General features: G+C 39.1%; 1 protein-coding gene across 1 annotated transcript in view; it reads left to right on the plus strand.

Moving 5' to 3' along the window:
• UNC5C (unc-5 netrin receptor C) overlaps positions 1 to 21824 on the plus strand; it is a 364176-nt gene that overhangs the window by 271472 nt on the left and 70880 nt on the right. Inside the window, exons 5-7 of the mRNA XM_040488026.1 lie at positions 12887 to 13067; positions 16649 to 16816; positions 19402 to 19566. Coding sequence (XP_040343960.1) covers positions 12887 to 13067; positions 16649 to 16816; positions 19402 to 19566 — 514 coding nt within the window. The remainder of the gene's footprint in view (positions 1 to 12886; positions 13068 to 16648; positions 16817 to 19401; positions 19567 to 21824) is intronic.

Consider the following 21824-nt stretch of genomic DNA (forward strand, 5'->3'; position numbering starts at 1 on the left):
AAACATATATATTCAGAGGTGTTCAAAATGTATCAGTATTGATCAGTATTGGAGATATCATATACACATGAGTAATCGTGCTCTCAAGAACTCCCAGGCACAAACTTTACACAGATTATTACAGTACAGTATGATAGATGGTTTGAAAAGATTGCTACAGGTGCACACTAAAGGAAGACAGACAAAACGGGCTTCAGAATGAAAGTGTCTTCTGAGGTGAATAATGAAGAATGAGTAAAGTTCTCTCAGCAGAAAAGGAGGAGAAAAGCATTCTGGGTAGAGTGACAGAAAATACAGTGAGTGGCCACGTTAATGACGCTCACATGCTAAGGAACCTTTAGGAAGTTCAGTATGACTACAGAGTAGTACTAAGTGATGAAGGTGAAGCTAGAGCAGTAATTGAGGACAGCTTGTAAAAGATTTCATATCAAGTTTGGATTTTAACCTGGAAACAATGACACAGTGGAGAACATTTTAATTGAAGCCATTATTTTTAAGATTAACTTTTTAGTAAAAATTGTTGGAATTAAAATAACATCACAGTACTTACGTTTAGGGACATAGAAGAGGGGCCAGGTTTGAAAGCCATTTTAGGTAACGTCCATAACTTCATAGAATGGTTTTGAAGAAAGCTATGAGGATTACTGTAAGCTTCGAGTTTAGGATTGAGAGGATAATGGCTCCATATTTGAAAAGAAAACAGGAGGACCAAGTTTATAGATGATGTGAGGTGATACTGAGATCAATTCAGCACATGTTTTGTTTTTCATATTTGTTGAGCATTCAGATGGAGTTATCAAGAAAGCCATTGAAAATATGAATGGAGCTTACCAAAAACTGGGAATGAAGGGATTGATTTTTGAGTGAACAGCCATGAGAATGAATGAGATCACCAGTGTATATATAGGCCAGTTGTTTGCAAACTGGCTGCACATTAACATCACCTGAGGAGCTCGGAGAAACACCAATGCCTGGGCCCCCCATAAGCCCAGTTCAGTCAGAATCTCTGCAGGTGGGGCCCAGATACAAGCAGATCTTAAAACCTCCCCGGGTGATTCTGATGCACAAAGTTGAGAACCACTACCATAAAATGAAAAGGAGGAAAATGAAAGAGAGAACCCTGCGGAGGACTATGTGAAACATAGTGGATGAAATAAAGGGACCCGGGAAAGAGGTTTGAGAAAGAACAGATAATTGCGTAGCATGAAAGTAGCAGAGGGAAAAAGTGCTGTCGGACTGGGAAGTTAGGGGGGCTGCTGGTTGCCTCTGAAAATGCAGTTGGGGCGCTAAGCGTGAATCCAGACAGCACTAAAGTGAAGGGTCGGTGGGCAGATGAAGATCTGAAGACAGTTTAGCCACAAAGGGAAAGAGAATGTGGAAGAATAGCTGGGAAAAGCAGGTATGTCCTAGAGTAATTTCATTGTTGGCTTGTTTTCAGGATGGACTGAAGACATGTGCATGTTTGTGGGTGACCTGATAGGAAAAAGGAAGAGCTTTGAGAGGAGTTTCTATCTTTGGGTCTATTCGGCCTATTAAAAAAGGAAGGAAGGAAGGAAGGAAGGAAGGAAGACATCTGCTTAAATTAAGGAAGATCACAAAAATGTTGAGTAACATGTTGATGACCTAGGGCCTCAAAAAGTCAAAGAGGTGGAAAAAGTGACCAGTGAGTGCCACTTCTGAGCACAGGATTCAGGAAGGCAGAGTTGGTAATAGTCTTGCAAGTGATACAAACACCTTCTGGGAAACTTGCATGTTTTCCTGTTTGCTAACATTTTTCCCTAGAGTAAGATGACCTTATTTTTGTTTCTCTTTTCTTGGTTGAATGTTGAACAAGATCTCACAATATGAAGATTGCTCTTTACAGAACTATCTCACTTTGTTCAACATCCTTGCCACGGACCATGTTGCCTAAAAAAATAATAAACCCCAGCGTGTTCAGTTAGGTTTAACACAGGTGAGTCACGGCATATGGATGTGTGCACATAGAATGTGTCATTAGGATGGAATTTGAGGGGCGCCTGGGTGGCACAGTCGGTTAAGCGTCCGACTTCAGCCAGGTCATGATCTCGCGGTCCGGGAGTTCGAGCCCCACGTCAGGCTCTGGGCTGATGGCTCAGAGCCTGGAGCCTGTTTCCGATTCTGTGTCTACCTCTCTCTCTGCCCCTCCCCCGTTCATGCTCTGTCTCTCTCTGTCCCAAAAATAAATAAACGTTGAAAAAAAAAAATTAAAAAAAAAAAAAGGATGGAATTTGATGGAATGCAGTTGGGTAAAAATGTGCACGTTAAAAATATTTTAAAGGATCTTTCGTTTTGTACCAGATGTTCCTTTTGTTTATTAAACTTGAATCTTAATTTGCAAAAGTCTTTTAAACTAGTAAAGACACTAAATCAGATAGTGTTCTATTATCAGCTATTAGGTTCAGTGACCCATTAGCTGGCATATTAAGTCCTCCTTCCTTCAAATTGATGAATGCCAAGAATCGTGATTACCTGATTTGCAAACGGATTTGTTACCCTGTGATTTTAGTCCCTTACTCTCTCAAATACCACACTAATGTTCCCAACTAGTTTGCACCTAACTTGTGCCACCCTGGAGGCTTTTACACCCCTAACAATGTATCATGGTAAGATTGGGATGCAAGAGATGACTTCGGTTTGAAAAGCAGGAGACAAGTTTTCAGCACTATGAGTATCAGGACGGAGTGCATATGGAAGTTAAAGATACAAATACAGGGCCGCTTGGGTGGCCGAGTTGGTTAAGTGTCCAACTCTTGGTTTCTGCTCAGGTGATGATCTCATAGTCCATGAGTTCCAGCCCCACATTGGGCTCTGCACTGACAGTGCAGAGCCTGCTTGGGATTCCCTCTCTCTCTCTCCCTTTTCTCTGCCTCTCTCCCCCCTCTCCCCCTCCCCTGCCCTCTCTCTCAAATAAACTTTTTTTAAAAAAGATACAAACACAGATCCCCTTAAACATGTTTTTGTTTGTGTACCCCCATAGAAAATTTTGCATATTGCTGGTTACTTGAATTCCAGTTTGAAATCCACGTGCCTTCAAACTCTTCTTCATCTGAACTGAAAAGAGTTTTCTCTTGGTTTATATGCCAAGTTTTGTAATACTTTATATGGTTTAGATCAACGTGTTATTTCTCAGGTCATTTGCATGTAAAAAGAACCTTCTAATGGTGGGATTACAAACTAGCTTTCCTAAAGACATTTCAAGACACTGCCAAAAGTTTGGGTGAGAGCAAGGATGCTTTCCTGATGCCCCTGAAATCAAACTACATCCAGTCCCAGTGTTAGCTTTGAAAGTGAACCTGTGTTTGGTCCCAGAAGAGTGAGCAGGGTAGCGATGATAGAGAGGTTAGGTCTGATGGCTCTTGTCTGTGATCACACTGTTCCCTGTAGAGCACCAGTGAGAGGCCAACCCGGGCCCAGATCCTGGAGTAACTCAGGTGTTTCCATTCATCATATCTCACACACGCGCACACACACACACACACACACACACACACACACACACAAATAGGTACCTTGGAATTTCTCAGCGCATACTCAAATTTGGGGGCTTTACAGGTCCAGATAGCAAAAACAAGAACGTATCCTATCACTAAAAAGAGAGGATAGAATGAATATCATGGGGTACTGAGAAAAAATAAGAGTGTTGCCAAAAAAGCCTATTTCATTAAGTCGACATGTGTGAAATTCTTTTCACGTTGCGAGGGCCAAATTCTTCATATAAAATAAACATTTGCCTAAAAAATCATTTATTTCCTTAGACTCTGTAAGAATCAGTTTACTTTTTTAGAATATTAATATTTAAGACAAAAACTTGAAACCAACCTAGTTGACTATCTGGAGCCACTTAATTTCATAAAGCCGATGTTAAACTATTCCTTGTCTTTTCTCTGTATATCGTGTACTATATTGAGCTGTTACTGTGGCTTGAAAACAAATGACATATATTTTGAATGTTAAAAAAAAAAGAATGAGTGATGATGACTAACTTGAAGTAGCAGGGAAACAGCACTGAGAAACTTAAAGGAAAAACCAAAACTATAAACATGTGGATGGTCTGGGTCTAGGTAAAAGTAATATATAAATTGCCTGTGATTTATACCTTATTACTAAGTACAGTAATGAGTATTTCTCAAATTAATCTTGGTAAAATTTCTTTTATCAAAAATCTGTTCTTGTTATACCTTTAAAACATTAATGCAGTGTGATGATTTGCTTTTAATCTAAAAGAATTAGAAAGTACTAGTTGCACAGACTGATTAAAATGCCATGTTATACTTTCTCTAAAGCACATGCATGCTAATGACATCTCTAGAGTTATGGATTCACAAGGTTTAAATGGAAATATGTATTTAGGTTTAGCGTAGAAACTAGATTGGCCAATTTAATACTTAATCATTTATATATTTCTAGTACAGTCTTAAAGAGATGTAATCTAATGGTAAGTTGACTTTGTCTCAATAAAAAAGAAAATGTCAGAAAAAGCTAAAGGAATTCAGACATGAAGATATTTTCTTTTTTGTTTTTAAATTTACACCATTTCTCTGCTGTTATTTTAGAGAAGTTTGAGTTTTGTCCTATCTCCTTTAAGTATATCCTTAATTGATATTAATAATAATTTAAGAATTTACCGTACATCAGACACTAGGTAATTTGTGTAATTAACTCATTTTTTAAGTTTATTTATTTATTTTGAGAGAAAGTGAGCGAGCATGTGCGGGCGCGCGAGCAGGGGAGGGGTAGAGAGGGGGAGAGAGATAATTCCAAGCAGGCTCCCTGTGTTGTCAGCACAGAGCCTGACATGGGCTGGATCTCGCGAACCATGGGATCATGACCTGGGCTGAAATCCAGAGTGGAACGCCTAACCAACTGAGCCACCCAGGTGCCCCTATTAACTCATTTGATCTTTATAAACCTTGTGGAATGCATTCAAGGATTATCCTCATCTTGTAAATGAGGACCCTGAGGCACATCTAAGGTAAGAAACTTAAGAGAGACACGAAGTGACAGTTCAATTTTGAACCCACACAGTCTGGTTTGAGAGCAACCCTCTCAGCTGGTACTTTAGAAACTGCTTCTTAAAGTAAGATTTTCAATCGCACACAATGGCATTAATCAACACGAAACATAACAACAGAATATGCAAATAGGACATCCTAACATTGCCTTGTAACTATTTTTATTACCTGTTAATAAATTCCCATTTCTTTGTAAACCCTTGAGTCGATGACTTCAAATGTGCCCCAAATTATTGCAAAGACTGCAGTTACTGAGTCGCAAGGACAGAAACACTACTTTGCCTCACTGCAGCCCTGAAGACAAGTTATGGTTTATGGGCAAAGCCTTTTATTGTTTTCTGAACTACAACCTATTTTTCTCTCTTCTTGAATGTTTTATACATAGCTAAAAATAACTTCTAACTCAGAAAGACTTCTCCCATGTATAAATCAGATGGTTTGCTAAATGGGAGGGGGGGGAGGAAGCCACATCGCAGAGTGAAATCAACAAGAAACATTGAAATGAGCAAGACAGGAACAGAATTCAGAGGCCAGACCCAAGTACTGACTCCCAATTAACCAAGATTAGCTTACAGATAAATAGCATTGCAACAATATAATTAATAACTATTCAATACAATAAAATTCAGCACAACCAGAGATTCTGTACTGTTTCTTGGGATTTCACATACAGTTTATGTAAGGAGGCTCACTGTGAAATCACTGCAGATGAAGACCGTCACTTTATCTGGCGGTGGTGGCTTCTGGAGACACTTCATGAGAAGGATATATTTTGCTAATATAAAGGTATATTTATAAAGATTTAATTGATGTATCTTCCTGACTCAGACAGCCTCTTTCATGATAAACAGAATTATTCTCAGACATTGCAAACACTTATCTGACTTGTCCCTTTATCCCCCAGCACTTGCCACCATGCCTAGTACATCGGTACTCAGTGTTTGTGGAATGCATTTGAGAAAAAAACAAGGTGCCTATTACCTTTTGTTCATTGAAAATTAAAGTTCTTAGGAAGTTGTATTTTAGGCTCAGGTTTACTATGATCACCTAGATGAAGGTATGCAATAATTCCTCAAACACCCTCTTTTAATTCTGCAACAGACATACAGGTGTAATGTGGATTAGAGGAGCATGCTACTTTCAAAGATACTTTAGTTAAAACATACTGGCCACCGGACACTTCCAGACTCATAAACGACAGTGAGACATCGGGGGTCTCCTAGCATAATTCTAGAGGTCTTCTTCTATCTTAGGACTTCTCCAGTGAGTTCGCTTGGAGGCCAGCACAGCTCTGTAGGATTTCACCTTAGGAAAGAGAAACGTGTGTTCTTAATCCCTACAGAACTTACTTAGAAGGGATGTTTAAAATAACACTTATTTATGGGTGTCTGGGTGGCTCAGTCAGTTGAGTGTCCAACTCTTGATTTTGGCCCAGGCTATGATCTCATGGTTCATGAGTTCAAGCCCCACTTCAGGCTCTGCACTAACGGTGTGGAGCTTGCTTGGAATTCTCTCTCTCCCTCTCCCTCTGCCCCTCCCCTTCTCACTCACACTCTCTCTCTAAATAAATAAATAAAAATAAATAAACTTAAAAAATTTAATGGCACTCATTGAATATATTTAAGATTAGTTTCTCCACTCTATAGAGATCTAAAACTGTATACAACAGACTTGATCCCACTACATGTGTTAGTGTTGTTCATACATTCAGCAAATAGCAACTAAGCACCCACTATATATCATTTAAGGCCACAGGAATGTAACAGTGATCAAAAATCAGATCAAAATTTGTGGAACTTAAGTTCTGGTGGAGGAGACAACTGCTACATGAAATAGAGACTGTATGAAATGGTGAGAAGTGCCATGGAGAAAATAAAGAAAAGAGGGTGAGAGATTGGGAGTATAGACAGAGAGAGATGTTGCAGTTTTAAAAGTTGATCAGGAGAGGCACCTGGGTGGCTCCATCGGTTAAGTGTCCAACTTTGGCTCAGGTCATGATCTCACAGTCTGAGTTCAAGCCCTGCATCAGGCTCTGTGCTGACAGCTCAGAGCCTGGAACCTGCTTCAAGTTCTGTGTCTCTTTCTCTCTCTGTCCCTCTCCCCCCCACCCCTACTCACACTATATCTCTCTCTGTGGTATCTCTCGGTCTCTCTTTCTCTCTCTCTCTCAAAAATAAACATTAAAATTTTTTTTAAAATGTTGATCAGGAAATGACTCACTGAGAGAGTGACATCTGAAGAACTAAATAAGAGAAGGGAACATATTATGCAGATACCCGGGGAAGGGAAAGGTGATTTCAAGCAGATTGACAAGCAGACTCAAAATTCCCAAAGCAGGAGTACCACTGATGTGCATGAGGACAAGCAGAGGAGCCAGCGTGCTACAGAGATGAGAGAGAGAGAAAGTGCACAAGGTCATCTCAGAGGGGTCAGGGGTCCTGGTGATGCTGGGCCTAGTGGGTCTTTATAAGAACTTTGGTTTTGACAGCAAGCAAGATAGGAGCCTTTGGAGGGTTGGAGATGAGGTGTAGCATGATCCACTTAAGGTTTCAGGCTCATTCACTCTATTGTGTTGAATATTGAATGTTGATGGCCAAGAAGGAAAGCAAAGATAAGACAGGAAATTGTTGCAGTAATCCAAAAAGGAAATGATGAAGGCTTGAACTGGAAGAGGGTGGTGGTGAGGGGACAAGAAGTGGTCAGATCCCGATACACTGCCCTGACTTCCAGTGGGCAAAGAGAGAGGTAGAGAGGAGTCAAGGCCAAGTCTGAGGCTTTGTTTAGGTAACTGGATGGATAGAGTTGACATGAACTAAGATGGGCAAGGCTGTGGGAGGAGCAGGGTTGGAAGTGCAGTTCAGGAGGTTGTTATTAGACAACCCAGTGCAGTTGAAAGAAGTCATTTGGATATATGAGTCTGGAGTTCAAGGCCAGGGTCTAGACTGGAGATAAATTTAGAAGACCTCTGCATGAGACTGGATGAGCTCACCAAGGAAGTGAATGTAGATAGAAGACAGAAAAAAAGAAGGGATCCAAGGACAGAGCCTCCACAAGGGAACAGACCTTCGCTCCAGGAAGCTCTGAGGGATGGAGTGAGATAAGACAAAAACCAGGAAAAGTGCCCTGGCCAAGAAAGCAAGTGAGGAAGAGGGAGAAACCAGTTGGGTCAAACCTGCTGCTGAGTCACCTCACCAGTATATCTAACAAAATGAAAGTAATTGGTGACTTTGAAGAGAGTAGTACCTGCAAAATGGTAGAGGCGAATGCGCATTAGAATACATAACAGCAGAGATGAAGAGGACAGGAAATGAAGAGAGTGATTATAAGCAAGTATTCCAAGGCGTTTTGTAAGGTGAGCAAAGACATGGGGTGACCCCAGGCAGAAACGAGTGGGGAGGGTTCTAAGTGTATGTCTGTATGCTGATGGAGATGGCTCCTGTAGAGGGAATATTAATGATTTAAGAGACAGAGAGGAGAATTGCTGGGGCCTGCCCTTGACCAGGCACGAGGGAATGGGAGGCACAGTACAAATGAGAGGTGACAGGTGGGACAGAGAGCTGACCCAGTAACAAGAGAGAGGGTGCAGAACAGGGGTGGGGTGGTGAGTAGTGGGAGCTGTGGAAGCTGTCTCGTGCTTGTCACTTTTTTCAGTGAAGTAGAAATCGTGGTCATCAGCTGAAAGTGAGGATAGAGAGGGAGGTGGTGTTTAAAGAGAGTGGAGAAGGTGTGAAATAGCTGTCTAGGAGGATGGGACAGTGAACAGATGATGAAAATATAGTACGATTTTTTGGCAGAATTAAGGGCCCGTTTGAGTTCTGTTATCATGAATTTCACATGAGCCCACTCAATGTGGCTGTGCGCGGCCATATTCCTCTGCAAGTCTGTGAACGTGGTGTCGGGAAGAGCGGCCGAGTGAACACCTTAGAAAAGGAGAGGGGTGGGGGAGCTGAGCTCCTAATGCAAGGGATTGTTGATAAGGTAAACAGTTGGATTTAAAAGTGGTGAAGAGAGGGGAGGGAACGTGAGAGGGATGACAGCCAAGATAGGTTGTAGGGCCCAGTGAAAGTTTGTCAAAATAGGAGTCTGAGAGGGAATAAGTCAGAAAGATGGAGAATATGGTAAAAGAAACTGCATTGGAGTTTTAGAAGGCTTGCAGTTAATAATCAGTGGTAAGGACAAGAGCTGGCCAGCGGTTCTCTGACTTTAATGTGCATATAAATCCTTGAATTTCTTATTCACGTGCACATTTTGACTCAGTAAGTCTGGGTAGGCAGACCTGAGATTCTGCATTTCTGTCAGCCTCCCAGGTGACCTGAGTGCTTCTTGTCCAGGGATTTCATCTGAAAGACAATCTTCTAGAGTGGTATTCCTCAACCCTAGCAGGAAATCACAGCCCCTTGAGGAGTCTCAAAAATACAGATGCTAGACCAGTCTTGACCAGTGAATCAGAGTTGCTCTGGGTCAGATTTAATTTCTCTGGATTGGATGTAAAATTGATATATTATGAATGTCCAAATTACTCTACAGTGAAACCAGGATTGAAAGTCTCTGGCCTATAAGTGTGGGTGTCTTAGAGACCAAGACTGTGGCAGGAAGGAGGGTCATGTAATTGAGAGGCCAAAATGTTGAAAGTGTTTGTGGTTATTAAAATCATTAGAAATTGTGACAGAAAAATTGTGCTGCATAAAATGACTGTGAGCCCAGAGGTCTTTAAATGACCACAAAAAATATAGAAGGTGGGTGACATAATCTGATGGCATGAAATTCAAAGCAATGGTGTTTGGAGAGAATGGTCTAGAAAAGACAGTGCAGAACAAGGAGGGCACTTTCTGATTCCCAGGCCCCGTGTGTGTTGGGTTTAGGAAATCAAACATCCACCACTTGAGAGAACTGCAGGAAAAAAAAAAAAAAAAAAAGCAAAACAGAAGCATCATAAAGAGCTAAGTTTTAGAGAAAAGTAGAGAAAATAATCTAAACAGAGTTTGAAATTTTGGAGAATTTTGCTTCTGCATTGCAAAGCAGCGTGATAGGGGGTCGATATTTTTTCAGGGTGGGAGATGGGGATATGCAGGGCAGCATGAGGATTCCAGTGCCGGAGGTGATGACCTGAGCTTCCTGTAGAGATGTGGTCTCAAAGCAGGACATTGCGGCAGCTGCGAGTACTGGAATGTAGGGAACAGGAGGGTAGGCAAGTTACCGGAAGCCGGAGGAGCCCATGGCTCACCTTTCCATTTCTACAGCTATTTTCTAGCAGGAGTGAACTCTCTGTTTCTTTAAACTAGGCATTACAAGTGAGCCCAGTCTGGAAAATAGTAAAACAGATCAAAGCAGAGCTTCTCTGGTTAAATCCAGAGTTGGGGAGGAAGGCAGTAACCTCCACAGGGCCCTGGGGGCCTCTCCAGTATGTCTGGGGTTCCTCAGGGGTCATCAAAACCCAGGTCATACTCACTGTTCCAGCACTGGCAAGAGACTTGAGAAAAATGCAGAGTGATATATTTGCAGGTAAAGATGGTTCACCCAGTAATCACAGAAGTCTTCTTAGATCTTGTCAACTGTGCAGATTGCTCTTTTTCTTCCATGTAATAAACTTTCAAAAATACAAGTAGTTTTCAATGTCCCTTGGGATCTCTTTATGTCACTTATGATCAGGGTAACCTCACTGTTGTTAACTGGTGTGATTTAAACAGAAGAAACCATAGTTTTGAACAGTCATGGGTTCTCCTGTGACAATAGTTGGAATCTTCAGAAGCAAACCATGAGACCAAGATTTGAATGCAGAGGGTTTTGGTTTTTTTTTAATGGGGCATTCATAGAAGAGAGAACCTTATAGCTGGGTGGAGCCACCAGGAGAGAAAATGAAGCCCAGTAAGTATGTATAGAGATGGCAGGCGACATCTCAAGGGGACAGCTTCAGCCTAACTTTACAGGGGAACTCTGGAAGGTGGCAGCTCAGATTCTGACCCCAATTGGACACAAAGCATATTTCCACATCTGTGAGACAATGGCTAAGGTGGAGGTTGTGGGACAGGGCAGGGGAGGGGGGTGCTGTGAATCCCTAGGCACTTTCAGAGTCCACGAATGTCAGAGCCATCTTTCAAAGAAAGTGCAATTATGGGTCCTTGGAAGAAAAGCATGAAGAGCATGCTCGCTCGCTGTCTCTCTCTCTCTCTCTCTCTCTCTCTCTCTCTCTCTCTCTCTCAGGAGGGATCCAAGACCAACTCAGGGGATCCCAACAGTGCCTTCTATAAGTGGAAAGCTTTCTCTAGAATGGCATAGATAAAGATTAGATTAGAAAGTTAATGTCTGCTTTCAATGATCAATGATAATTAATAATTATATGAATTTTGCTACCTTCCCTCTTGCACTTCTAGTGAGCTCAAACTACCACACACATAGGGCCATATTTTGAGAAAATCCGAGTCAAGAAGAGTGTGAGGTTCAGATCAGATATATCCAAGCATGGCCCTGACTGAATGTGGTCTCTGTATGTGAAAACAAAATGCATGTTTTAAAACTCCACTGTTTTAGATGGATTTGATTCTATTTCTCACTACCATAGTATAAATACCAAGAGGGCTTTGCCCTTTCAAAATTTATATCACCACAAATAGTTGCTCTTATCTACATCCTCAAATGTTTATTTCAGGATTGTTGTTGGTTTTTAAACGTTTTTCCCTTTAAATTGTGGTCTCTTTCCTAAGGATTAGAGGAGCATTATTTTAGAGTCCCTCTGTTGGATGTAATTTAGAGCTGTGCAAAGTCAAGCCCACTGACAGATTTAGAGATTAATTTCCAGACCTCTTGTGGTGCTGGAGATACTCTTTAAGATTTTGAAAATGGCAACACTATTGACTCTCTACCACTAAAGATTACTTATATCCATATCCACAAGGATGCAAAAGAAAAGTTTAAGGGTGGCAAATATCAGTGTTGTTTTGCTTTATGGAAAATCCTGTGCATAGAAAAAAACAAAAACAGCAGCAGCAGCAATTTATAGAACAAGAAATAGTTCGTCCTCCATAATAAGGACAGTTTATACAGATATATCTCCCTTCTTTCATTCTGTAAGCATAATATTGCTTTTGCTAAACTGATATGATTTTCATGGAAAAAATAGTCCAGTAGTTCTGAACAGTCATGTCTTAGGTCAGGTTCCCCAGAAGCAAACCATGAGTCAAAGATTTGATGTTAGTGATACAGAAAAGGAGAGTTTTGAGTATGATGTATACGCTCTTTGGATTATATTGAAGGTTGGTACAAAACCTTTTCTTCCTCAAGTATTTTGGCTTAAATGCATCTCCAAATATGTGTTTGCTCCATTTAAAGTAAGTGCATTTTCGGGGAAATTCAATCCATATGTTTCAGCAAGGTTACACGTAAATCATCCAAATGTTGGTTTATTAGAGCTACATGATGTCGAAGATGCCTTTTGAGCTTTTTTAATAGTCTTTACATTCTTTTGTGAAAAGCAGCAAGTTAGTTGCCAAGAGTAAACAAATCAAATAGCAAAAGGTTTGAGTTCCGTTTGAAATGCTTAGCCTATTATTTTTGATTGGGTTCTGAACTTGGCAGTGCACATTCCCTGTTCTTGCCTGCGGGGCAAAGTGAAAACAATTTGAACATTGTATTTCCCAACTGGTTCATTGACATTTGAGAATAATGTAGTACAGACAGAATCAGCATGTTTGGCAGGTGAGTGATACCTCACATGACCTCAGAAAGTTACTTCCTCCCGGATTGCTGAAGTTCCTAGCACAGAGCAATGTCATACAAATTATAAAACACAGGTTAGGACAGACAGCCATCGAGGGATCCGTACTGGGTACTTACCTATTTCTCTTGTGCATCTTTAGGTGGAGTGGTTGAAAAATGAAGACATAATTGACCCCGTTGAAGATCGGAATTTTTATATTACTATTGATCACAACCTCATCATAAAGCAGGCCCGCCTCTCAGATACTGCAAACTATACTTGTGTTGCCAAAAACATTGTTGCCAAAAGGAAAAGCACGACTGCAACTGTCATAGTCTACGGTGAGTGAGCTGGTGGAGTCTCAATCTAGTCCATGTCAAACTACAGTTTCTCGTTTTAATTTAAACTATCAAGCGAGAGGCCCCTTCTCTTTTCTTTTTTTTTTTTTTTTAACATAATTTATTGTCAAGTTAGCTAACATATGGTGTATACAGTGTGCTCTTAACTTCGGGAGCAGATTCCGGTGATTCATTGCTTACATACTACACCCAGTGCTCATCCCAACAAGTGCCCTCCTCAGTGCCCATCACCCATTTTCAATCCCTATTGCCAGCTTGCAGCTTCAGCAGTGAGGTTTAACTGCTTCCCTGATAGGCATAGAAAGACCAAACTTGGAAATTCCTAGCCCTTGGTCAGTCAGCTTATGGAAAAGTGAAGGAAATCCACCTGAGTGCCTGCACCAGAGCCGGAAGATGCTCACCCATCTAAGCGTGCCCCCCTCCTCCATACCCTGGACCACCCAGATCTAGAGTGAGTTTGGAGATGAAGATGGTTAAGTCAGCCTGCTGACAATTCTGTGGGCTTTGGCTTAGTCAGGTAAATTGTGGCTGACCTGTTCCCCAGATACATCAGAGAACAACGTTGACTTCCTGGAACTTGCTTTACACACTGGGGGGGGGGGGGGGGGGGGGCAGGTAGTTAGAGTGAAGGTGAGCACTGCTATGCGGTGGCCCTAATCCTAACCACACAGCAAGTTCAACATAATGATTTCTTCGGGAAGCCTCCCTTCCACTCTCTGGCCCTTTCTAGTCCAGCTCATATCCAATCTGACCTAATATTTCTCCAGAAATACTCAACAGTTTCACACCCAATTTTGCTGTAGCGTCTGATGCTTTTATCTCTTTGTGGTATAGCACTCAGTTGTCTTCCAGTCATTTTATGAGGAGTTTCATCTCCCCAGCTGTGTGTTAAGCTCCACTATAGACCAAGAGACTGCTCTGTGTATTTATGTATTTCTCACAGTGTTGGGCAGACAGTAGGTCCTCACATTCTGGGTGATTTATTGTGTCAGAGGAAACCAAACAACCCTGGGAAGTATTTTGAGGGTATGCCCCCTCTTAAATGAGATGCCTGTGTCTCACCACCACTTGGAACTTAAGGAAGCTTTTCAGGGCTGCGTCAGTGTGAAAGGACATTCCAGGGACCTTCGTGTCTGGGTGACTGCAAAGGAGGGGCAACCCTTGGCAGGTATCTGGCTGGTGGTACTTAGTGTAGATACTGCCATTTGGATGGGTCCTCATGCTGTGGGGAGTTAGGAGAAACAGAAACCACGTGAGGCCCCAAAGGCTATATATTGTGACACTTTAAATCTTTCCTTTTTATTCCAAGACAGATACATACAATTTTTTAATCCTCTGGATACTCTGAGATTTAATTTCCTCGTCAAGATAATGGCTATGTTAAATTGTAGGTAGTTGCCTCTCTTCAGTCACAATGAAAGGATTCCTACTTTTTGTCTTTTTCTAAACTGGCTGAACAACTTGATTAACAGTATTTAAAGTGCAAAAGATAATGGAGCACATCACAGCACGTAGCAATCATAGATAACTAATGATGATGGACTGTCTCTCTATGTGTTATATAGATGTTTAATATACATGCAGATCTCTTCCCCTATATATAACATGCTTTCAATATCTACAAATGCAAGCTGAACATGGTTTTTAGAAAGAATCAAACAGATGGAACTTAGGCACTTTGAGTTCAAAAAACATCATTGGACCCTAGGGGTCAGGAGACTTGTGCTCTAGGACTAGTTCTAGTAACTGACCTTCAGTTGGCCACTTGACCAGGATGCTAGGAACCCTCATATCCTTGTCTGTATAATGAGGGTATAAGTCTAGGGCTTTCACATTCCTTTTTGTTTTTTTTTCTCTAGAAGCTTATCATTATCTGTTTCTCATTAAAATCCTACCAGAGCAGTATATGGATACTATAACCCCAAATATTGGCTTGCCAGTATGCTAGTAAGCAGTTTACACTGACAATTCCATGACACTGGGTTTTGTAAAGCTGAGCAGGTTAAGTTGCTTTTTGGAACACTAACTGAAACACAACCTATCAGCCATCTGCTTGTCCTTTTCATGGCCTCATAAAGTAAGTCGTCCAAGGCTCATAGATTAGGCTCACCAGAAGTTTATAGCAAAACGTATACATCTAACGAGTATTTCATTTTTGACTGTGTTGTATATATTTATTTTTGTTAGTATCATTTTGAGATGGCAAATATATATCTGTTATAGAAAATTTAGCAAACACAGAAAAGGTCAGAGAAGAAAATGCCAATAATCCTGTCATCTTGTCATCCAGAAATAGCTTTTAAAAAGATTGATATGCATACTACTGGTATTTTTATGCATAGATAAGATTTTTTAAGTAAGGGATATAAATATATTTTTTACTTAAAACGTGATGTTCAAATATTCATGTATTATTAAATAGACTTCTAGAGCACCATGTTTTAATGGCTGCCTAGATGTCAGTCACATGAACATACATTTACCCGTTTCCTATTGTTGAACATTACAGTTGTTTACAATTATTTATCTTTATAGAAAAATAACTCTGCCATGAAAATTCTTTTGTCTGTGTATGTATGTATAACAGATTCATAATTTTTCCCATTGCCTTGCATAGGTTTCTAGCAGAGAAGATGTCGGGCGTGTGATATGCACATATAAACTGTGTGCTGCCTGAGTGTCTAGCACTCTCTTTATGATCAGGAGTTCTAGTTATGTCATGTTCTAACTTCTACTAGTTACGTCAGGTTTTAACTACCAGCAAATAATTTTTGTTAGAAAATGCTTAATTACAATAATGTACTCTAAACTCACATAATGGAAGTCCTAAAATATATTATTTTCTACAGGGCTATCTCCGGCGGTAAATAGTGAACATAGCAGTAGAATGTAGGTTTTATAATCATACACTGAACTCTCCATCAAACACCATAATTGACTTTTACACACAGAATAGGTGTCCATTTCAATTACATAAACTAAATGTCAATTCAATCAAATGGCTACTCAATTAGTTTAAAATCTAGCAATATAAGACTTTATTTTTTAATGAGGTTCACCACGTTAATGAAACTGACCAAAAGTCCTTAAAAGGCTGTAAAGTTTACATGTGCTAAAGAAAAATAATCAATCATCTATTAAGAAAAAGCTACATGATTTTATTCAGCTCTCATGCTTCAGATGCCACCTGCAACCTTGGCATAAGGATGTAAACATTTATTATTTGAGATAAGCTGTCAAAAATAATTTTTAAAGCTTGACTAGGTAAGAGGAATGTATTTTTTTTAAGAACAGTAGCCAAGAAAAATAGAACACGGTTCTATATACAATTCTGAGTAGGTGAGTACATTTTGGTAATTCATTTTATTTATCTCTATGCTTAGATTCCTCAGCTATGCAGTAAAACTGAATGAAATGATGCCCAAGGTCTCTTCTATCTTTGAAATTTTAGATTGTTTTATGGTCACTTAGCAGATGACTTTTTGTCTATGTGTTGTGCATGGTTTGTGTGTCTGTGTGCATGAACACACATATGATTCAATTTTATATTTACCTTCTTCCAGTAAATGGTGGCTGGTCCACCTGGACAGAGTGGTCTGTGTGTAATAGCCGCTGTGGACGAGGGTATCAGAAACGCACAAGGACCTGCACCAACCCAGCACCACTCAATGGTGGTGCCTTCTGTGAAGGGCAGAGTGTGCAGAAAATAGCCTGTACCACCTTATGCCCAGGTAAATAAGACAGTGCTTGCGTTCCAAATGTATCCTCCCATTTTCGGATTGTTTTAGGAAATATAAACAAAGCCTTATTCACCTGAATATGTGATAAATGTTATTTATATCCATCATACCATTGAATGCTTACACTGCTGAGAAATCGAGTATTTTTCTCCCAAACAGTATTTAACTTTATTAGCCAAACATGCAAAATAGAATAAAACATGAGATTAAACACTTACGGACATAATCCCTCTCTATTACTGGACAAAACTGCTAGAGCCAAGATTATAGATTCTATAATTCAATGGATTTGGAGAGCCCTGAAAGCCACACATTTTAGGAATAACAACTCTTGATCTTTAGACAGCCATGGAAATTATTGGAATGAAAATTTAGAATATGTTTTATTCTGAGATATTTGATATTTGGTGTCAGTTTCTGGGCAAGGACAAATAAAACATTTGGAATGAATTAAAAAGAAGACAAAGCTTTGTGACACCTGGGCTAATGGGTTTTGAAAATACAATGCAGTCAGCTCTTTATTATCTGTACATGTTGGTTGTGCATTTCTGTGAGTTATTTGCAGTGGCAACTATAGCAAGATTGCATCCCTCTGGTTCTGACCATCTTCTGATGCTGTCTCATGTTGTCACCAGCTCTTATCCTTAGGCAAATTAAAGTTAATATTGCCAAAATCAAAACCAAAATCAACTAAAATGTTTAATTATATGATATATTGAAAACTTAAGCTAAAATTATTTTGAAATAATCCATAAATTTAGTGCATTCCTTGGGTAGCTGTTATATTTCAATTTCATTATTTATTTGTCTTTTCTTTTATTATTTTTTTTGTGCCTTCATGATTTAGAAACAATCTCCTTACGTCCCTTTATTTTGCCTACCTTTTGTCTTATTCATCCCTTAAAGAAACTTTCTCAGAGATGGGTTGTAGAAATGAACTGTAGAAAAATATAATCTATATTTTATACTCCCAAGTGTCCACTCTCAAATATCCAAACAGTATCCCATACTGAATCCTTTGAGAGATTTTATTAATGTAACAAATCTTGACACTTAGCTAGGTTTAAAATTTCAATATTTACCTTGTAGTCTCTTATATTTTATCTAGATATTGACTTCCACAATTAAAAATGCACTGAGTATTTTCAGTTGAGATAGAAGTGTGTGTGTGTGTGTGTGTGTGTGTGTGAACTTTGGGCTGGTTTAGGTCAAAGCAAATGTATTTTCTCCAAATAGCTGGGAGTTGCTTATACAGCCAACTCTGTATAATTGAAATATTGATGCTTTCATCATTTTTTTTCATATGGGCATGTTTATATCTCCATACGCATTATATATAATATATTTACACAGTAATTTGAATATGAAATCATCTAGATTTTCCAAACTGTGTAAGCTATTAAAATTAATGTAATTTCTATGAATATGTAGGTGTAAGATATTATGTATATTAGATGTTCAATAAATGATTTTTGGCATTGTTTCATATTGAATTCTAGATAATCATAATTACTTATGTATTTCAGGAAAACTTTTTATTTAACCACTTTTCAATATTGTTATCCTATTTAAGAATTTCTTAAGAATGAATTTTAAGTGTGACTTTAGTGAGACTTACTATGTATTTTTTCAACTAGGATTTAAGTTGTATATTTTTAAAAGAGATAGCTTAGTATCATTGAAATTACTGACAAGTCAGACACAAAAATTAGAAAGAAAGTTAGTCAGTTATAAATGACTGAGTCACAGCAAAAAAATTAGGAATCTGTATAAATATTATTTGTAAAATAGAAATAGAAATATATATATCATCAATAATGGAATGGAATCATCAAATAATAAGTGGAAAATAATATAGTCATTTCAGCAAAGCATTGCAGAACAGCATCAAGCTGCCTGGATGAAAAAATTAAAAAAAAAAAAAAGTAAGGCATGGATAGAGAATGGATGGATAGATAGATAGATAGATAGATATGGATGGATAAATGGATGGATGGATGGATGGATGGATGGATGGGTTGGTCATTGGGTGAATATATATATTTCTTCCCCATTGTACCAACCTCTTCTTCATATCCTTACACAGGTTTACTTGCACTGACCACATGACACTATGTGCAAAGAAATCTTGGGTTCAAAAAGACGTCCCCTAAGTTTCAATATAAAATCCAAAAGCTTCCCTTTTAATAGAGAAAAGGGCACCATCATGATCTACCTTTATGTACCTCCTAGTCCTCACCAGCTCCTGGTGACAACTTTGCTTTCTGTGTGTCCCTTTAAGCATTCCTTTGCTTGGTCAGTAAGGAAACAGTCACACACCCAGTAAGAAAAGTTCTCAGAACCCTGACAATGCATGTAGAGCGTGCTTACTTGCCAGCTGGTGACATGAATGCAGGACTCCTTGATGGGACATTTTCTTCAGTTTTCTGTTTTGTTGTTTTGTTTTGTTCTGTTTTGTTTCGTTTTATATACTTGAGTTCTACTCCCTTCTCCCCCCAAGCAGCTGCTTCTCCCTCTGACCTTATGCTGGTTTTTGTGTGTGTGTGTGTGTGTGTGTGTGTGTGTGTGTGTGACAGTGGATGGCAGGTGGACTTCATGGAGCAAGTGGTCTACTTGTGGGACCGAGTGCACACACTGGCGCAGGAGGGAGTGCACGGCACCAGCCCCCAAGAACGGAGGCAAGGACTGTGATGGCCTCGTCTTGCAATCCAAGAACTGCACTGATGGGCTGTGCATGCAGAGTAAGTCTATTTGAGCAAACAGCAGTTGGGAGGCCTGGTATTTAACCATTTGAATTTCTCGGAGGGAAATATTAGAAATTAAGAATTCTGAACAACAAAAACAATGCAGTAATATACCAATATAGTAGCTCTGTCTCAGAATTCAAAGAACTAATCTCCCAGGAACTTGAATGAATAATAACTGTCCGGTTAACAAATGACATACACAATATTGCTTTCTCATGAGCAAAGAGTGAGTTAGTCATTTCTATGGGGGAACTATCATTCTTTCCAGACCTGGGAGCCATTACTCAGCGTTATTAGAATGCATAAAAGGGCACCCTAAGCAACTCATAGTAGAATCACATGACTTCAAAAAAGTAAGCTATTTATTCCTAATTCATGGCCATTACTGAACCAGTGTCCATGAATGTAAAATATATCTAAAGGACAGGAAATGTTCCTGCAATTTACCAATTTACAACAAATGCTTGGTGGGAACATGTCCACAAGCCCTTGAAAATTTGAGGTTTGTGTTAATGTTCGTTCAAAGAAAATAATGTTAATAAAACAAAAATTTTAAAACCAGGTGTAGAAGATTGGCCCAGGAATATAATGGGTGCTATAGGAGAAATATCCCCCAGTTTTCATGGCTTTGTTTCTTAGATTTTCTTAATGAGTTGATAGTTTGATGTCCATACTTGCAAACTCTTACCCCTTTAATGGAGGAGCCCTTAGATGTGCAAGATTTACCATCTTACATGACCATGAAGTAAGGTATTAAGAATTGTTCTGATCTCACGCCTATGCGGCTGAATGGATCAAACAATGTGCTATCCTTGGATCTTAACTAATAGCGGCCAGATGTTGACATTTCTTATAACACATTACAAATTGCTTGCAGAATACAGGCAACCAAATATATTTGTGTAGATGTATTTGTGTTTGTCGTTTAAGAATAAAATATTTCACTTTCGCCACATTTATGAAATTGTGTTTACCTTCCAGGGTCTATACACACAAGGACCTTTAAAAAGAAACCTTACTTAAAATACAAATAAGTAATTATGTTGCTGACACAGAATAAAAATCCAACAGGCTTCTTATTTTTCTGTCCACAGTATGTCGCATCCTTTGAGGACTGGCTGCTGCTGAGTATAAAGCACAGCTTCTGGTTATGATTTGCAGACTGCTACCGTGCATCTCACCAAGTTTGTGTTAGAAATACAAGAATGAAAAGAATATAGCTGTTTTCCTAACCATTTATCTAGAGATACAGGGTTTGTTCCTCTAGGCGTGACTTTGAGTTGAGGATTAAAATAAAAACATAGCACACACCACATCATTCTTTTTTAAATATTTTTATAATTTAATATCCTTCCTTTAGTGGTGAACAAATTGATTCGTGTGATCAAAAGGTGGCAATATTTGAACTCTCTCTCCATGTGTGTCTCTCTCTCATCTCTTTCCTTTTCTCCCTCTCTCAATTCTATATTTCCACTTTGGGTGATTTAACACCTACTGCTTCTATTGTGCATATTTTTAAATTCCCAAAGCAACCTATTTAACCAGAAATACAATGCTTAAAGATGGAACTTGGGGCCTTTAATTGGTTACACAAAATGACACGTATGAAATTATGACATTTGTCAAATACAAACATGAAACATTCAAATTAAGACTTTCATGACATAGCATCCCTTTAGCATCTAGCTTGTTTCCTATGGCATTTATAGAACCTTTTGTTTAATGATTGGGTATTTGCCAGTAATGATGGCAGTGAAGTGATTATGTAAATCAGGAACAAGAACAAGGCTACATGAGGAGTTTTGTTGTTTGGTTTTTTTGTTTGTTTTTTTTTTTTTAATTTTATCAGATCCCTTGTTAGAGTGAAACATTTGAGTGTTTGGGTTAAAATCAGATAAAAAAAAAGCCTGTTTATTTCCTTTTACAATTCTGATTTACTATAGTAACAGCCCCTACTAAGTCAAACTCATCTGCTCTCCTATATCTATCTACTCTAGTGCAACAGAAAATTGCAGTCTGTACTATTGATTTCCTCAGTGATAAAAACCACAAAGATAGTGCTACACTGTGTAATTATAGTATTTTAGAGTGAAACTTACAGTTTCTACTTACCAGTAAGCTGGGTGTTTCTGGCATAACATTGCACCAAAATCTTGCAAAGAAATAATACTGCTCTTGGCACTCATTTTGAAAAAGAAAGGTTTTCTAATAGTGAAAGTACCAAGCTTGCGAGAGAGACATGGTCTATAATT

The sequence above is a fragment of the Herpailurus yagouaroundi genome, unplaced genomic scaffold (genome assembly GCF_014898765.1).
Source record: "Herpailurus yagouaroundi ecotype Mexico unplaced genomic scaffold, PumYag 28, whole genome shotgun sequence".
Taxonomy (NCBI): domain Eukaryota; kingdom Metazoa; phylum Chordata; class Mammalia; order Carnivora; family Felidae; genus Herpailurus; species Herpailurus yagouaroundi.